This window comes from Camelina sativa, chromosome 15 (genome assembly GCF_030686135.1).
Source record: "Camelina sativa cultivar CO46 ecotype springtype chromosome 15, ASM3068613v1".
In the NCBI taxonomy this organism is placed as follows: Eukaryota; Viridiplantae; Streptophyta; class Magnoliopsida; order Brassicales; family Brassicaceae; genus Camelina; species Camelina sativa.
In genome coordinates this window covers 5,180,182-5,193,966 of record NC_141894.1, presented here as the reverse complement: position 1 = coordinate 5,193,966, position 13,785 = coordinate 5,180,182, and the positions used below count along the sequence as shown (strand labels likewise).

The 13,785-nt window shown below is 37.7% G+C and overlaps 5 protein-coding genes and 1 pseudogene across 14 annotated transcripts; 4 read left to right on the top strand and 2 right to left on the bottom strand.

The window, feature by feature from the left end:
- Positions 1–34: 34 nt before the first annotated feature.
- LOC104745453 (F-box protein At3g12350-like) lies at positions 35–1,883 on the bottom strand. Of its 2 annotated transcripts, none has more exons than XM_010466703.2 (2): positions 816–1,883; positions 35–704 (listed from the first exon to the last, which is right to left on the bottom strand). In XM_010466703.2, exons 1-2 carry the CDS (start codon positions 1,697–1,699, stop codon positions 626–628), a joined length of 963 nt encoding a protein of 320 aa, XP_010465005.1. In that variant the 5' UTR covers positions 1,700–1,883; the 3' UTR covers positions 35–625. The 2 variants fall into 2 exon arrangements, with proteins under 2 accessions (XP_010465005.1, XP_010465004.1); XM_010466702.3 differs by having other exon boundaries at positions 878–1,881.
- Positions 1,884–2,212: 329 nt separating this feature from the next.
- Positions 2,213–3,053, top strand: LOC104745452 (uncharacterized). The gene has a single exon (XM_010466701.3). It carries the CDS (start codon positions 2,365–2,367, stop codon positions 2,926–2,928), a length of 564 nt encoding a protein of 187 aa, XP_010465003.1. The 5' UTR covers positions 2,213–2,364; the 3' UTR covers positions 2,929–3,053.
- A 1,418-nt stretch (positions 3,054–4,471) lies between these two features.
- On the top strand, positions 4,472–4,819 carry LOC104748151 (putative F-box protein At3g17620 pseudogene; annotated as a pseudogene).
- Positions 4,820–5,828: 1,009 nt separating this feature from the next.
- On the top strand, positions 5,829–9,735 carry LOC104745449 (peptidyl-prolyl cis-trans isomerase FKBP43). Of its 2 annotated transcripts, none has more exons than XM_010466692.3 (12): positions 5,829–5,999; positions 6,119–6,198; positions 6,400–6,635; positions 6,724–6,863; positions 7,241–7,568; positions 7,638–7,814; positions 8,239–8,391; positions 8,769–8,853; positions 8,967–9,054; positions 9,158–9,199; positions 9,290–9,338; positions 9,449–9,735. In XM_010466692.3, exons 1-12 carry the CDS (start codon positions 5,987–5,989, stop codon positions 9,528–9,530), a joined length of 1,473 nt encoding a protein of 490 aa, XP_010464994.2. In that variant the 5' UTR covers positions 5,829–5,986; the 3' UTR covers positions 9,531–9,735. The 2 variants fall into 2 exon arrangements, with proteins under 2 accessions (XP_010464994.2, XP_087344203.1); XM_087488077.1 differs by having other exon boundaries at positions 5,878–5,999; positions 6,724–6,910; positions 6,999–7,568.
- A 20-nt stretch (positions 9,736–9,755) lies between these two features.
- On the bottom strand, positions 9,756–11,766 carry LOC104745450 (protein LNK3-like). Of its 7 annotated transcripts, none has more exons than XR_015582088.1 (6): positions 11,391–11,766; positions 10,958–11,288; positions 10,726–10,863; positions 10,508–10,630; positions 10,263–10,405; positions 9,756–10,110 (listed from the first exon to the last, which is right to left on the bottom strand). XR_015582088.1 is itself a non-coding variant. In XM_087488078.1 (6 exons), the coding sequence occupies exons 3-6, from the start codon at positions 10,844–10,846 to the stop codon at positions 9,987–9,989; spliced, it is 468 nt and encodes a 155-aa protein (XP_087344204.1). In that variant the 5' UTR covers positions 10,847–10,863; positions 10,958–11,288; positions 11,391–11,763; the 3' UTR covers positions 9,756–9,986. The 7 variants fall into 7 exon arrangements, 2 of the variants coding, with proteins under 2 accessions (XP_087344204.1, XP_087344205.1); XR_015582089.1 differs by having other exon boundaries at positions 9,756–10,124; positions 11,391–11,763; XR_015582090.1 differs by having other exon boundaries at positions 10,777–10,863; positions 11,391–11,763.
- A 283-nt stretch (positions 11,767–12,049) lies between these two features.
- On the top strand, positions 12,050–13,743 carry LOC104745447 (uncharacterized). 2 transcript variants are annotated; one of them, XR_015583005.1, is made up of 5 exons: positions 12,050–12,263; positions 12,358–12,389; positions 12,566–12,811; positions 13,168–13,404; positions 13,499–13,743. XR_015583005.1 is itself a non-coding variant. In XM_010466690.3 (5 exons), exons 1-5 carry the CDS (start codon positions 12,211–12,213, stop codon positions 13,505–13,507), a joined length of 573 nt encoding a protein of 190 aa, XP_010464992.1. In that variant the 5' UTR covers positions 12,052–12,210; the 3' UTR covers positions 13,508–13,743. The 2 variants fall into 2 exon arrangements, 1 of the variants encoding a protein (XP_010464992.1); XM_010466690.3 differs by having other exon boundaries at positions 12,052–12,263; positions 12,566–12,807.
- The last annotated feature ends 42 nt before the right edge of the window (positions 13,744–13,785 follow it).

Below are 13,785 nucleotides of genomic sequence, written 5' to 3'. Positions count from 1 at the left end.
TTATTATTCTTTCTGAATAATTACTACATGAATCTTTACAAATAAATCCACAAATCTCTTATTCTTAGAACCACTGGAAAAGTTACAGAATCCACAGAAAACAAATAAATACAAGGCAATATTCCAGCATCCTAGTTTACGTCAACTAAAATGAGACTAAAACTTGAAAGTACAAAGAGTCACCAAACTCTTTTATGTACAGAAGAAAAAGGTGATCATCTTATCACCTATCAGAATTTAGAAATAACAATGAACAGAACAAATCACATACTAGCTACCAACTCGTCAGCCAGACACCCATCTTCGAGTGCAACATGTTTCAAATCAATGATGAATTGATCTCGAAGAAACCCAAAACTGAAAGTTCCATTTTCATACAACCAGACCCGCCCTTCACCTCTGAGGAAACCACTACCATTGCCTGCTTCTCCTTGCAACACCATATCGTAACTAGACTTCATGTACAACATTCCAGATACAACATTCTCGTGAACTTGAGCTAGAGGACTGACATGGATTCGACTATTCAACAGCAGCTCTTCCTCAGCTGAAAAGGGTGATCTGATTACAACGTGATTGGGTGTCCAGAACACAGGAGGAGTGTGCCTTGATAAAGACAAGTCCTCTACTTTCCTGCATATAATGCCTCCAACTTCATCGTATTTGACCAAATACAACTCCATGTTCCTTCCCTCACAAAAACCCTGCCGAGTTCATAAATCACAATTTACACAACCAAGACAAACAATGAAAAGATTGTTCTTTTCAAATTTAACTACCACTAGTAAAAAGCCAAACTTTTACATTCCCTATACCTTACGAAACCAACCTCAAACATTATCAATGATAATATGAATAAGGAGTTTAAAACTGAGACCTTCCATAAGCCTTGTAATGGTTTAGTAGGCGTAGGTGAGCAATCAGCAACTTTGATAAAATGTTCCGGTTCCCACTTAGTCCTAGACGCTTGCCTCTCCTTCTCTTTCCTCCTCTGTCTCCTTCTCTCACCGCCTGGACTCGTCTTATTCGCAAATTGAGTATACATCTCCGAGAAATCAGGAGAAGAGATCACATCATCACTCTCGTCCCCTGAGCTCTTCTGCTCTTCTCTAAGATTGTTACGATTCTCCTCCACCATGATATGACCATTCCCCATGAAATTCACATCCACAGGAACAAGTTTGTCACTTAAAGAAGCTTCAAAATCATCACAAGATCTGAGATTATTACAACCACCACCACCGAGATCCAAGAAGTTCTCAGATCGTCCCTCCGGAGAGATCCTTATCAGGAGAAACGGAGTCTTCTTAACCTGATAAGTATCATCTCCGGATGACAAAACTCTAGATCCCAATACAAAAGAAGGACCCCAATCGAAGAAAACAAGCGGCGGAGACGAAGCGGCGGGATTTGCTCTGCCGCAGAGACGCCAGAATCCGATTAGATTATCCAATCCATTGAGAGTCTTGTAAAGGAGTCTATACGAGACTTGGCCGTTACCCCATTTCTGGATCTTAGTCTTCTTCCCCCATCTCCGATCGCACATAGCGTGCCAGATTTTGCCGTCTTCTTGACAAAGCGAGGCGAAGCGTTTCGATGTGCAGGCGAAGCTGGAGATCTCTGTTGGTGTGAGGAAGGATAGGATTCGGAGCTGGAGATCCTCGGGGATTTCGCAGAACGGAAGTGCAAATGTAGCCATTTTTTTTTTGTTTTTTCTCTAAGACGAAACTGTTGTCGGAAAATTATCAGAAAGAGAGACTTTGGGAGATTAAACAAGACAAGGAACAGGCAAAACACATCTTTTAATCTCTCTCTTCATGTGTTCGGCAGTTCTGGTTCTAATCGCATATTCGAATCTGTGTTCCAGTTTTTTTCCCATTATTTATAAAATTAGCCTCTAACTTTATCTATTTAACGAAATAGCCCTCTATCTAATTATGGTTTCACAAAATTCCTCGCTGACGCTGGCCTATATTATCGGGATATCATTGGTTGCTATATAAATTATTAGGACAAAGATTTTATTAAACTATATTTTTATAAGTTTTATTAAGCTAAAATTGCAGATTTTAAAAAACTACTCCAAGTCCATTGTTTAGGAATCTGTAAATTTAGTGGTGTTGCTTTTTTCGTTGGCTCGAGAAAGTTAAGTGGAGGTTCACTAGTAACTATTATAAAACAATTTAGAAAAATGAACACCACAAAATTTTTATACTATATAGTTTTTATATTATAACCAAAATGTCAATTAAAGAAAAAAACTGAAAAAAAAAACTAAAAAGAAAAAGAAAAAATTCTTATCCAAAGAGGTTATAGGAGGAGAGAGTGATAGAGAGAGAGACGCGAAGCTCTGAAAACAAAAAAATGGCGATAACACCACTACGAATCACGAACCCATTCCCATCTCTCCGCTTGATTCCCGTCGGAAAGCTCAATGCTTCGAGACTCTTCACCGTCCGCGCCACCGACGTTGATTCCACGGAAGAGACTCAACCCGACCCTGAAACAACTCAATCCGAATCCGGAACCGATCCTGATCAATTCGAGTCTCGTCTCTCGAACATCAGACTCAGATACCGAAGCGGTACGGGTAAGAAAGCAGAAGTGAGAAAATCGAAGAAAGGGTCATCAAGCGGGTCTCCGTCGAAAGGCACGGGAATGTATTTGCCGCCGGTGAGCTTAAAAGAGGCTGTTTCAGGTGGGTTGAAAGTGGAACTAGGATTTAGCCCGTACAGTGAAAGGATCAACGGGAGGATTGCGGGATTAGGACTCGTGGCATTGCTTCTTGTTGAGCTTGCGACGGGTAAGAGTGTATTGAATTATCACACGCCGTCTGTGGTGTTTCTTCAGATCTATTTCGTTGCGGCTGTTTCTGCTATGTTTGTCAAGATTCAGAAGGAGAAGGTTAGTGTTTGGCCTAAGGATTGAAGGAAACAGAACACACATGAGATATGTGTTTGAATCTTGCTTTTCGTATTCGAAATGTGTATGCTTTTGTTAAAGTTCTTTATGTATGTATTTTGTATACTCAATACCATGGATATATTAATTAACTGGGTGCACAGCTCTCGTTCTAGGAGTTAGGTATATAAGAAATTCTTCTTCTCTCTACCGCTTAAAATTTTGGACAACAAGACTGGATTTACAAATGCATAAATAGAAGGGATGTACTTGCACTTTTTGATTCACAACCTAGCTAGTAATCTCGTTCCTTTTATGAAGATAAAATGAGAAACGTCACAAAGTTTGTTAATTTCCTATTCCATAAAGAAAAAGGAAATTCACAATTCATATTTTACTTAATTAGCATGTTTGTATGGCTAAGACCTATTAGTATAAATAGAGAGATGAGGCTTGAGGGAAAAAGCTCATCACTTCAAATATTAAGAATTCCTAGCAATTGAATCTTTAAGTAGCTAAAAGGTTCAAAACGTGCTAAGGGGTTTAAGAGAGGTTTTTAGATCGGAGATTGTGATCTAAGACTTAGAGAGATTGAGATATTAGAAAATTTAGTGTTAAAGGAGAAACCTTGTAGACTACAAAAACAATACAAGCGAATACATGAATCGAACAAGAAAATCTGTAAACTTGACGGAGGAAAAGGGAAGGTTCTTTAAAAGGTTACATCGATCCTCGATGTCCAATCTCGCAAAAGATTTTTCGGATCTTCCGAGCAGAGGAGGTGCTCTCTAAAGTTCCGGTGACATCTATGAGAAGAGTCCGGTCTACTTGCAAAAAGTGGAACACATTGTCCAGAAGTAGGAGCTTTAAAAAGAAGCACCTCGGTGTTCAAGCCAAACTAGCAACAAAGGAAAAGGAGTTTATGGTGGTCACGATGATTGATTATAAGGTTGATTTGATGAGCGTAGGTGAATTATTATGCATGAAACGTCAAGGTACACTTGTTACCCCCGACGCTTCAGATCAAATCTATGTAAGTCAAGTCATTCACTGCGACGGTTTATTGTTATGCATCATGAAAGACAACCCTAGGGTCTTGGTTTTTAACCCGTATTGTGGGCAACCCCGGTGGTTCCCCCCGATCACATATTATTCTCCTTATATAAACGAATATTCGTATGCTCTCGGATACAGCAACGATAGCATGGCCAAATCCTACAAAATCTTGAGTTTTGCTATGGTAGATTATGACGAACCAAAAGTTGTTGAGTTCAAAATCTACGACTTTAACTCATCCTCTTCATGGAGGGTTCTTGATTTCACTCCAGATTGGTTCATATATTCTTATAGCCATGGTGTCGCTCTCAAGGGGAATACATATTGGTTTGCTCAACCCAGGAATTCAGAAACCCCTCCTAGCCAAGGAGGAGACCCTTGTTTCTTACTCTGTTTTGATTTCACAAGTGAGGCATTTGGCCCGCGCTTGCCTCTGCCCTTTATGTGGGGTGCTGAAGATACTGTCAGTCTATCTAATGCTAGAGATGACCAGCTTGCCGTGTTATTTCAGCGTGTGGATACATTACACATGGAGATCTGGGTTACAACTAAGGTTGAGCCCAACACGGTCTCGTGGGGCACCAAGCTCTTATCAGCGGATATGAGAACACTCACCGCACCCATTCAGTTTATGTTTAGCTATTGTGGTCCAACTTTCTTCATTGATGAGGACAAGAAAGTCGCTGTGGTTTTCGATAAAAGCAAAGACGTGATGCAGAGGCGCAATACAGCTTACATTATTGGAGAGGATGGATCCTCCTTGAAAGAAGTCGATCTTGGAGAATCTCCAAACAAAGATCTTGAACCACTTGTGTGCCCTTATGTCCCAAGTTCTGTGCTACTTAAATAGTTCATTATTTCACAATCCACACTATCATATCATAATCTTCTTCTTGCACTTTTACTTTAGGAGAAGGTTAGTGTTTGTGCCTAAGGATTAAGGAAACAGAACACATGAGATATGTGTTTGAATCTTGCTTTTCTTATTCGAAATGTGTATGCTTTTGTTAAAGTTCTTTGTGTATGTATTCTGTATACCGACATAAATTTCAATATCATGGATATATAAGAGTTTTGACAAGTAAAGGATCTCACTTTTGGAGTAATTTTCAAATTCTGGATCGCTATGGTATTGGTGGTAGCTAAAGACAATGAATGTTCAAGCAAAATTTGATACAATGTGATTTTTGTTATGTTTTTCTTCACAGTCAAGTTGAAGACGAGTGCGTTTTCCTAAGACAATGTAACTGAAACCCAGTGCCGGCTTAACAGGGAGGGCGGGCAGTGTGACCGCCCCGGGTACATAGATTAAAGAGGTATAAACGTATCAGAAAAGGTGCACAAATTTTTTTTTTCTGTAAGTTAAAGAGGCACAAAAAATATATTTTTAATTTAAAAGGGCACAAAAAAAAAATTTGTAAGCTAAAAGTGGGCACAAAAAAAAATTATATGAACCAAAAAGACTTTTAAAAAAAAATCAGTAAATTTTTCTATAGGTTAAGGGGCATTTTTTTTTTTTTTGCCCAGAGACACGTAATATGTTTAAGCCGGCACTGTTGAAACCTATTTAGGATTGAAATCATGTTTGGAAGTTGTTAACTAGAGAACTTGCAACATGTAACAAGACTGAAATCGAACTTGACATCATAATAACGCCTTGCGAACATGTAACAAGATTAATTATGTGATCTTTTACAATGATTATAAAACAAAATTTTAAGTTTCGATTCTTTTTTGACATAAATTTTCGATATGCTTTTTTAGACATAAAATCGATTTTTTGAAACGTTACTTTTTTTTTTTTTTTATGTTTGTGTCAAATTAAAAAAAAAATATTCTTCTTAAAACACAATGGGGCATTAACAATAAATAAGGGCGGCAAAGAAATAAAACCCTCAAGCCAAACAAAAACCTCTCGTTATTACAGAACGGAGAAACAGAAACCCAAAGGGTCGGCGTTACAGTCTCTTTGTCTATCTCTCTCTCTCTCTCTCTTTTACGATTCTCCTTAATTCTTTGACCAAATTCCATGGCTTTCTGGGGTGGGTTCACTGCTTCCTTTGGTTTTTTACAATCACGGATTGAGTAAAAAGACCTAATTTTTTTATAAATAATTCCATGGAGTTGGGCGTTGATGAATGATTTGTGTGTGTGTTTGCAGGAGTTGAAGTGAAGCCATCAAAAGCTTTCACTCTTAAGGCTAATGAATCAACAGGAATCAGAAGACTTCACCTTTCCCAGGTCCTTAATCTTATTTATTCCACCCTTAATTAGCTTTTCAGACTTTCTACTTTGGACGCTTGTTTTGATCAATTAGGTTAGGGAGATTGATATGCAACTTTATAGTGGAGTATTAGGCGAATTGGTTTTGTAACTTTATTACTTCAATTTAGTGGCTTTTTTTTCATTTACTTGGCTGATCCTTGGTTGTATTTGGTTTAGGCGACATTGGGGCTTGGCAGTGCAACAAACAGAAGTATTCTTCAGTGTATCGTTGGGAACAAGAGTCCCCTCTTCTTATGCGTCTTGACTCCTGAAAAGGTTGATACTTGCCAACTGAATCTGGAGTTTGAAGAAGCTGATGAAGTTATCTTCTCTGTCATCGGACCTCGGAGCATTCACCTCACTGGCTACTTCCTGGGGAAGAGTGCTAGTTTTAGGCTAAATGATAGTGAATCGTATCCTCTTATCGAACTTATAGATTAAAGTAAAATATGGATTATTGGTTTTGTAGATTGTTATTTGTATCCTTGACTTAATCAAAAGGGAGTCATATGGAGTAGACATTGTTGACACTGACATGGAGAAAGGTAGCAGTGATGATTATGACTACAGTGATAGTTTCATAAATGATGACGAACCCTGTGGCCGTGGTTCACGTGTGTCTAGTTCTGATGATGATGAAAGTATGCCATTCCCCATCTTGTTTTACGGTGTCTTCTAACTTTGAATTGTATGTTATGTTTGCTTTGTGGAGTTAAGCTTGAATTGATAGTTGTATCTTCAGAGTTCTTTACTTTGCTTGACTTGTTATTTTGCAGTCACACATTCATAACCTTTTCAGTTTCTATATGGATATTGTTCTGCAACCTTTTCCTAGACTATAGTTGCATGGGACTTTGAGAGTTAAGTTTTCGTTTAGTGTGAATGTCTTTATTAGTGTCTTTGGTGCTTGTATTCATCTGCATCTCGTGGGTTTTACATGAAATTAGATTAGGCATTTGCACTTTAATTATTTCTGATACTTTAAGTCCATTTCTTCGTAATATTGTCTCCTTTCCAGTATCTATTAAGGAGATGGCAGCTAAAACAAAAGACAAGAAGAAAAATGGAAAAGGTAGAAGACTAATGAAGAAGTTTCAAGTCTCTAATTCAGAATCGGATGAAACCTCGGCTAGAGATGATGATTCTAGCAATGAGGATTCTGTAGAAATACTTAATAATGGCAATGAGCACAAGATCCCGAAGGTTCTTTCTTCAGATAGTCCTCTGCCTTCAAGGGTTACGAGGTCGAAGGCACGAAGTTCGACTTTGGAAAATGTTGAGTCTAATGCCAAGTGTGAGAAGACATCAGAAGCAAGAGCTGATACTCGCATGACTCTGGATAAAAGGTAAGTAAGTTTCATCCTCTATAGACCAAGTTTTAACCTTCTACAAATCTAATTTGTTTAATATGCCAGGGAGGATAAAACATTGGGTGATGTTAATCTTTCTCCCGTTCTGAAAGGGTGTGAAATTCTTTCGAAGAAAAAAAGAAACAAAGAAAGGTCCAAGAGTTCAGCTACAATTAACTTAGATGAAGGAGAGGAGAAAAATATGCCTAAAATTCTTCAGAATGAGAAGCCATCTACTGACAAGTAAGTGGTACCATACTACTGAACATATAAATTTATAATGTTACCTTCTAGCTGTTCCGGATTGTGCAAGATGCTACGTTTAATTGAAATGCCAGAATGGTTTTTTGGTTGTTGTTGTTCGGATATTATATTGGTTGTTGTTGTTCGGATATTATATAAGTAGATCGACATTTAACGTGATTATACACTTTAAATAGTCGTCGGTGTTAAATGATTGGTCAAGTGTTCTTACTGGGTGGTTCTTATCTAGTGGAAGTGATAATGTTACTCATATTCTTCAGAAGTTGACGTTTTGTATACAAATGGTTTATCCCCAATTATTAGAAAGTTGGTATCATTGTTAAATGCACATATTTCCTCAATTGGTATTAAAGCTCCCTGTTTAAACTGCAATTAACATATCATCATCTCTCGCACATGACAGGGGGATCAAATCATCAAGTGATGTATTACCCTCTCAGAATGATGAGGCAATTCTATCAAAGAAAAAGAGGAAAAGGGATAGGAGAGAGGAGACTACAGATGCCCCAGAAAATCTAGTTGAATGTTCTAAGAAGAAGAAACAAGCTATCGACAAGTGAGTCTTACCTTGTTACTTGGGTAGAAACTTCAGTTTAACTTATGGTAGAAATAAATATAAGTATCTGCGAATATAAGGCAATGGTCTGATGAATTAGTGCTTCCTGAGACAAGCTTCTGCCAAAGTTATCTCTCTTAGTTATTCTATTGGGTTTGAGTGGATACTAGTCGTATAAATTGTATTTTCCCTAACAAATAGGAACTCCGAGAAAGAAGCTGATGCTAAGAAATGACTAGAAACAAGATTCCTGAGATTTTATGCTAGAGTTGTCTCGTTTAGTTTTCCTTTTCAGTTTGAGTGGATACAATTTTGTGTGTTTATTGGTATTTAGCATATAAACTAGTCCTATAAATTGTATTTTCCATAATGAATAGGAACATTGAGAAAGAACCTGAAGTGACCATTGAAGAGATTGAAAAAGGATCGTTAGATGGAAAAGCAGCTGTTAAAGGGAAAAAGGTAAGTAGTTTTGACATTTTTATCTACGTCTTCGTCGTGTGCTATCTTGATGCTGTCTCAATTACCAGCACCATTAGGTGGGAGTTCTTTAAGACGATTGATGGTTGTTTCAGGTCAGTATACTCTATACTGGCAAGTTGAAAGACACCGGGAAAGTGTTTGAATCAAACTTGGGAGAAGCTCCACTAAGATTCCGCTTAGGTAAAGATTTCTTAGATCGTAGAATACTCATTATAATTGCTGTTTCTCCAATCCTCGAACACAATTAGCTTTTGTTTATCATTAATTATAATGCTGCATGCAGGTAAAGAAAATGTCATAGAAGGTCTCAGCATTGGTGTTGAAGGTATAGTGGCTTAACACATAGATAATTTCAACTTAAATTCACAAGTTTAGGTACCTTTTAAAGAATACTGCTGCATATTCTAATTCTCAGGGATGCGAGTTGGAGATAAGAGAAGACTCATAATTCCGCCATCCCTCGGGTATGTCATAATGGTTTTTGTTAACCGTGTCTATATGATTAATCTCAGCATAATTAAACGGAGTTTACCTACCTGAGTTGTGTCTCTTGCTCTGGATGTGATAACCACAGGTACTCAAAAAAGGGACTGAAGGAACAGGTGCCTAAGAATGCGTGGCTTGTCTATGAAGTGGAGGCAGTAAAAATTAGATGATCGCATTGGCTTTTGACCTTTTTAATACAGGCGTAGGGTTTTGCTCTGAGCCAAACTGTTATGTCACATGGAAATTTTCATTGGCTCCTCCTGCTTCCTGTTTTACACAGTAATTTGCTTTTTTTTTTGGGTTTGCTCGAATCTTACAAAACACAAAATTTTCCTGATTGTTCATTCAATATATTTCCAGTATTTAAACGGGTTATGGTTGAGTAAATGCTTAGGTTTACACTGAAACGTGATGCTCTTATTCATATTGAGAAGTCTTAAAGCCATTAGGCATTGTTTGTAGGAACCAGACTGCAGGAATTAAAAGGGACCAGATTCTTTTGACAGATCAAAACTGAAGCTTGCAACAATAAGCATCTATATATACACATATTTATACACGTATGGTAACAGAAGACTTCATAGGAGGGTGATGAGGGGCCAATCGTTGATCTTGATCAGCGGCACCTACTGAACTCTTTCCGGTAGAGGAAAATTGCTTATGTTGGATTCCATTTTGTTGAATGTGAGGTTTGCAATGGCTCTATCAATTGAATTCGTTTCAGATTCTATCTCTTCTTCTCTACTCAACCTGCAATCAAATAACTGTCACTTTGATCAGTATTATATCATAGGAATCTTTTATTTGAGCAAACTATTATCTTAGGAATCTATAGATCCAGAAGAAAATATAGACTTTGATCCTATGAATACTTAGATCAGAAAAGAAGATAAGACCTGTACCTGTTTCCATCACCATAATCATATCTGGACGTTTGCATAAGCAGCTCATCTGAGTTAGTGCTGACTGAATCCGATTTATCTTGTGAACTCCTTGCAAGTCGGTAAAAGGTATCCCGGAAACATTTGCGTGTCTCATCAGTCAACTAGAGAGCAAAAAAGTTTATTTTTAAGACAAAACCTACAAAGCAAGTCCAATGACTGGAATATCAAATGTAAGGTTGTAGGCAAAATCGTCGGTAACTCACCTTTTGTGAAGCCCTTTGTAGATCCTGCAACACGAGTTCTTCGGAAGACAGATCATCACCATAGTTTGAATCTAACATGTTGTTGTCTTCAGACAGATCCGAGATTGTAAATGGAGCTTCCTCCTTCAACCAGAAACAAAAAAGATTAATAATCAGAATCTCTAAACTTACAAGAAACCACCACAGATTCAGCAACAAATAGATAAACTGTAACACACCATGTAAGAACAATATGACAATGGAACATAGGGACTTCCCTACCACCATACATAGAAGAAGAACCAACACTGTTGTTGCTGCTGGTTGCTCGATGTACATCTCCATCATCCTCTGGAACATCCTCCAAAATTGAACTTCTTCAGTAAGAGAAAAACAAAAACAATTAGATCGGAAAACACACAACAAAAGTAGGAAGATGGTTAAGTAAAAAAAGAATTTGAGGGGACGTACAAGAACATATCATCCATGTGTTCGATTCCTTCGAAATCATGAAGTGAAGAAGCACCATAGAAAGCCTTTGATCTCTTAGACTCTTCTTCTTCTTCACTCGTCCTAATACCCATCTGACTATACATCAAACCTTCTCCATTAAAACCATCGTAATCGAAACATTTCTGAGCAGCAGCTTGAGGAGAGCTCATGCTCCATCCACCACCCCACATACCAGTAGATGGGTATGTCTCTGATGATGATGACTCTTGATAACTAGGCACAACAAGCTCTTCAAAATTCCTTTCAGCATAACAATCCATAATCACTCAAATCGATCGATCTATCAAACCTGATTGACAACAAAAATCAAAAGCTCACTACTTTCAGAACAAATCCCAAAATCTCTTATGGATTGATTCAAATCTAAACAAGAAAAAGAAAAGAAACTTACTTTATAGAGAATAACGATCAGAAAACTATTAGATGATTGGTTCAAAGATCAAGAGAAAGCTTTTTGATTCTTCAACTGTAAGCAAAATAGTAGTAATAACAAGACCAAAGAGAGAGAGAAAGAAGACGAATTGTGTTTTTTGTTTTGTTTGTAATTGCTTCAACTTCCGAGGAGGTAAGAGAAAAGATGGGCAGCACACACAACACAAGTAAGGGAGAAGCGCGTGAGTAAAAAATGGCGCGTGAGGTAGATCTTGTTTTCGTGGCTCAGAATTCATAGACGAGATTTGTGGCTCAGATCTTTCCTCCATCTAAAGCACTCTTCTCATTGGTCCACGTGTACGATCATATCTTTTATTGTCTCCAAAGTCGGCAATGGAAAAATTAAAAAACTATGCAAGTTGCGGAATTTTATGACCCCTACTTTTGTGTCATTCCGAAAATAACCTTCTTTATTAGTGAGAGGATAACGCGGTTGTTAAGAGGATAAACTAGTCATTCCCGCACCGAGACGTGTCTTTCTTTGGCTGATATCTAGTTCCCACGTGGCACTTTCTTTGTGGAGAACAAGACACGTGGCATGTGATTAGCGGGTGGAATTCCACGTTTCTGAACCGCATATTATATTGGATATAAATGGCATCTAATGCTTTTTCACTCAAAAAGAGTGTAGCGGATGGACTAATGGGCCGAGGCCTTTAAAAACAAATAATTTGGTTGCAGAAATTTTTATTTCATTACGGCCCACTGAAACCTTAACATTATAATACTTGACGAGTCTACGAGCTTCGTCTTGTCGGAGTCGGAGAAGAAGCAGGAAGATGTTCAAGAACACGTTTCAGTCTGGGTTCCTCTCTATTTTGTACAGTCTAGGGTATGCTTTTCTTACCCTTGAATTTATTCGAAATAGGTTGATATGTTCTTAATAATGGATGGATTTTGATTTTGATTTTTTTTTTTTTTTGCAGAAGCAAGCCTCTTCAGATATGGGATAAAGAAGGTGAGTTTATGTTTTCTAATTTTTTGTACGTAATTGAATCTTAGGTATTGTGGTTTTTGTTCTTAGTCAGCTGTAATGGATTCAAAGCCTTGAACTTTGGGTTACAAAAATTATTGATGCCAAGTTCTATGATCAATTTTAGGGTTTAGCTAAAGTATCTTTCTTTTGATTGATAGTTGTGGATGGACATGTGAAGCGTTGCCATGATGATGACATTCAATCCAATGTGCTTGAAGTAGTTGGATCTAACATCCAGTCTACATACATTACATGTCCTGCTGATCTCTCCGCTACCCTTGGTATCAAACTTCCCTTTTTGGTCTTGGTAGTGAAGAATATGAAGAAGTATTTCTCATTCGAGATTCAGATTCTTGATGACAAGAATGTGCGCCGCCGTTTCAGAGCTTCTAACTTTCAAGTCTGTATGTCTTTCCCTTTGCTTTTTCAGTCTTCTTCACTACTTTATCTGAATTTAATCTGAGCAGGAAGCCTCCTACTGTAGTTTCGATGCTCTGCTATTTTCTTCAAGCAATTTCTAATCAATGTCTTAGTTTATGTCAATTAGATTAGTAGGTAGCTTCTTGTTAGTTTTTAGTTTATAGCTTAATTGCTGTCTTTCTCAGAAAGATACCAATCACCTAATCTTTGGATAAGCTTGCAGGATGTGAAACTCTATTAGATATAAGTTGTTGTCACTACATTAGATTCGCTGCATGTTATGTATTCTAATATCCTATGCGCTAGTATTGATGTTCCCTATTGTAATTTTTTTTTGTAGGCTGTCACTAGAGTAAAGCCATATATTTGCACAATGCCACTCAAGATGGACGAAGGTTGGAATCAAATCCAGCTTAACTTAGCTGATCTTACTAGGAGAGCTTATGGGACTAATTATGCTGAGACATTGCGAGTTCAGATTCATGCCAACTGCCGCCTCAGGCGCATATATTTTGCTGACCGTCTCTACTCAGAAGAGGAGCTTCCTCCGGAATTCAAGCTGTATCTCCCAGTGCAGGTTTAGCTTTCACAATTTTTAGATACCATTATTCTCCTTTTTCTCTTGCATGAGTCGTTTTTACTTACAAAGCATGCTCTTTTTTCAACTGCAGAAAGCATGAAAAGTTAATATCAAAGGCTTCTACCATTGTCGTGGTACTGTAAACTATTCAGATAAGACCAAGAGCGTCTACATTGGATGAGAGCTTTAATTTCGCTTGTAGCATCCCATGTTATTAGAAGTTTGCCATACCTTGAGCTTGTTTTTGACTTGATATTCATTGTGTTAAAACTCTTACTGAAAGGTAATCACTTACGCTTAAGATTTTCAATGTATATCATGCATGATCTTGAGTCACTGCGGATAAGAAACTTAGGGATGGAAGCATCAGGCTTTTGA

Coding starts and splice junctions, on each gene's coding strand:
- LOC104745452 (XM_010466701.3), top strand. CDS start 2,365: ATGGCGATAACACCACTACGAATCACGAACCCATTCCCATCTCTCCGC.
- LOC104745449 (XM_010466692.3), top strand. Junction 6,864..7,240: donor TAGTTCTGATGATGATGAAA/GTATGCCATTCC, acceptor TCTCCTTTCCAG/TATCTATTAAGGAGATGGCA. Junction 8,392..8,768: donor AAGAAACAAGCTATCGACAA/GTGAGTCTTACC, acceptor CATAATGAATAG/GAACATTGAGAAAGAACCTG.
- LOC104745447 (XM_010466690.3), top strand. CDS start 12,211: ATGTTCAAGAACACGTTTCAGTCTGGGTTCCTCTCTATTTTGTACAGT. Junction 12,264..12,357: donor TCTATTTTGTACAGTCTAGG/GTATGCTTTTCT, acceptor TTTTTTTTGCAG/AAGCAAGCCTCTTCAGATAT. Junction 12,808..13,167: donor TCAGAGCTTCTAACTTTCAA/GTCTGTATGTCT, acceptor TTTTTTTTGTAG/GCTGTCACTAGAGTAAAGCC.
- LOC104745450 (XM_087488079.1), bottom strand. CDS start 11,259: ATGGATTGTTATGCTGAAAGGAATTTTGAAGAGCTTGTTGTGCCTAGT. Junction 10,864..10,957: donor CACATGGATGATATGTTCTT/GTACGTCCCCTC, acceptor CTCTTACTGAAG/AAGTTCAATTTTGGAGGATG. Junction 10,406..10,507: donor TACAAAGGGCTTCACAAAAG/GTGAGTTACCGA, acceptor TTTGCTCTCTAG/TTGACTGATGAGACACGCAA.
- LOC104745453 (XM_010466702.3), bottom strand. CDS start 1,699: ATGGCTACATTTGCACTTCCGTTCTGCGAAATCCCCGAGGATCTCCAG. Junction 705..877: donor CATTACAAGGCTTATGGAAG/GTCTCAGTTTTA, acceptor TGAACTCGGCAG/GGTTTTTGTGAGGGAAGGAA.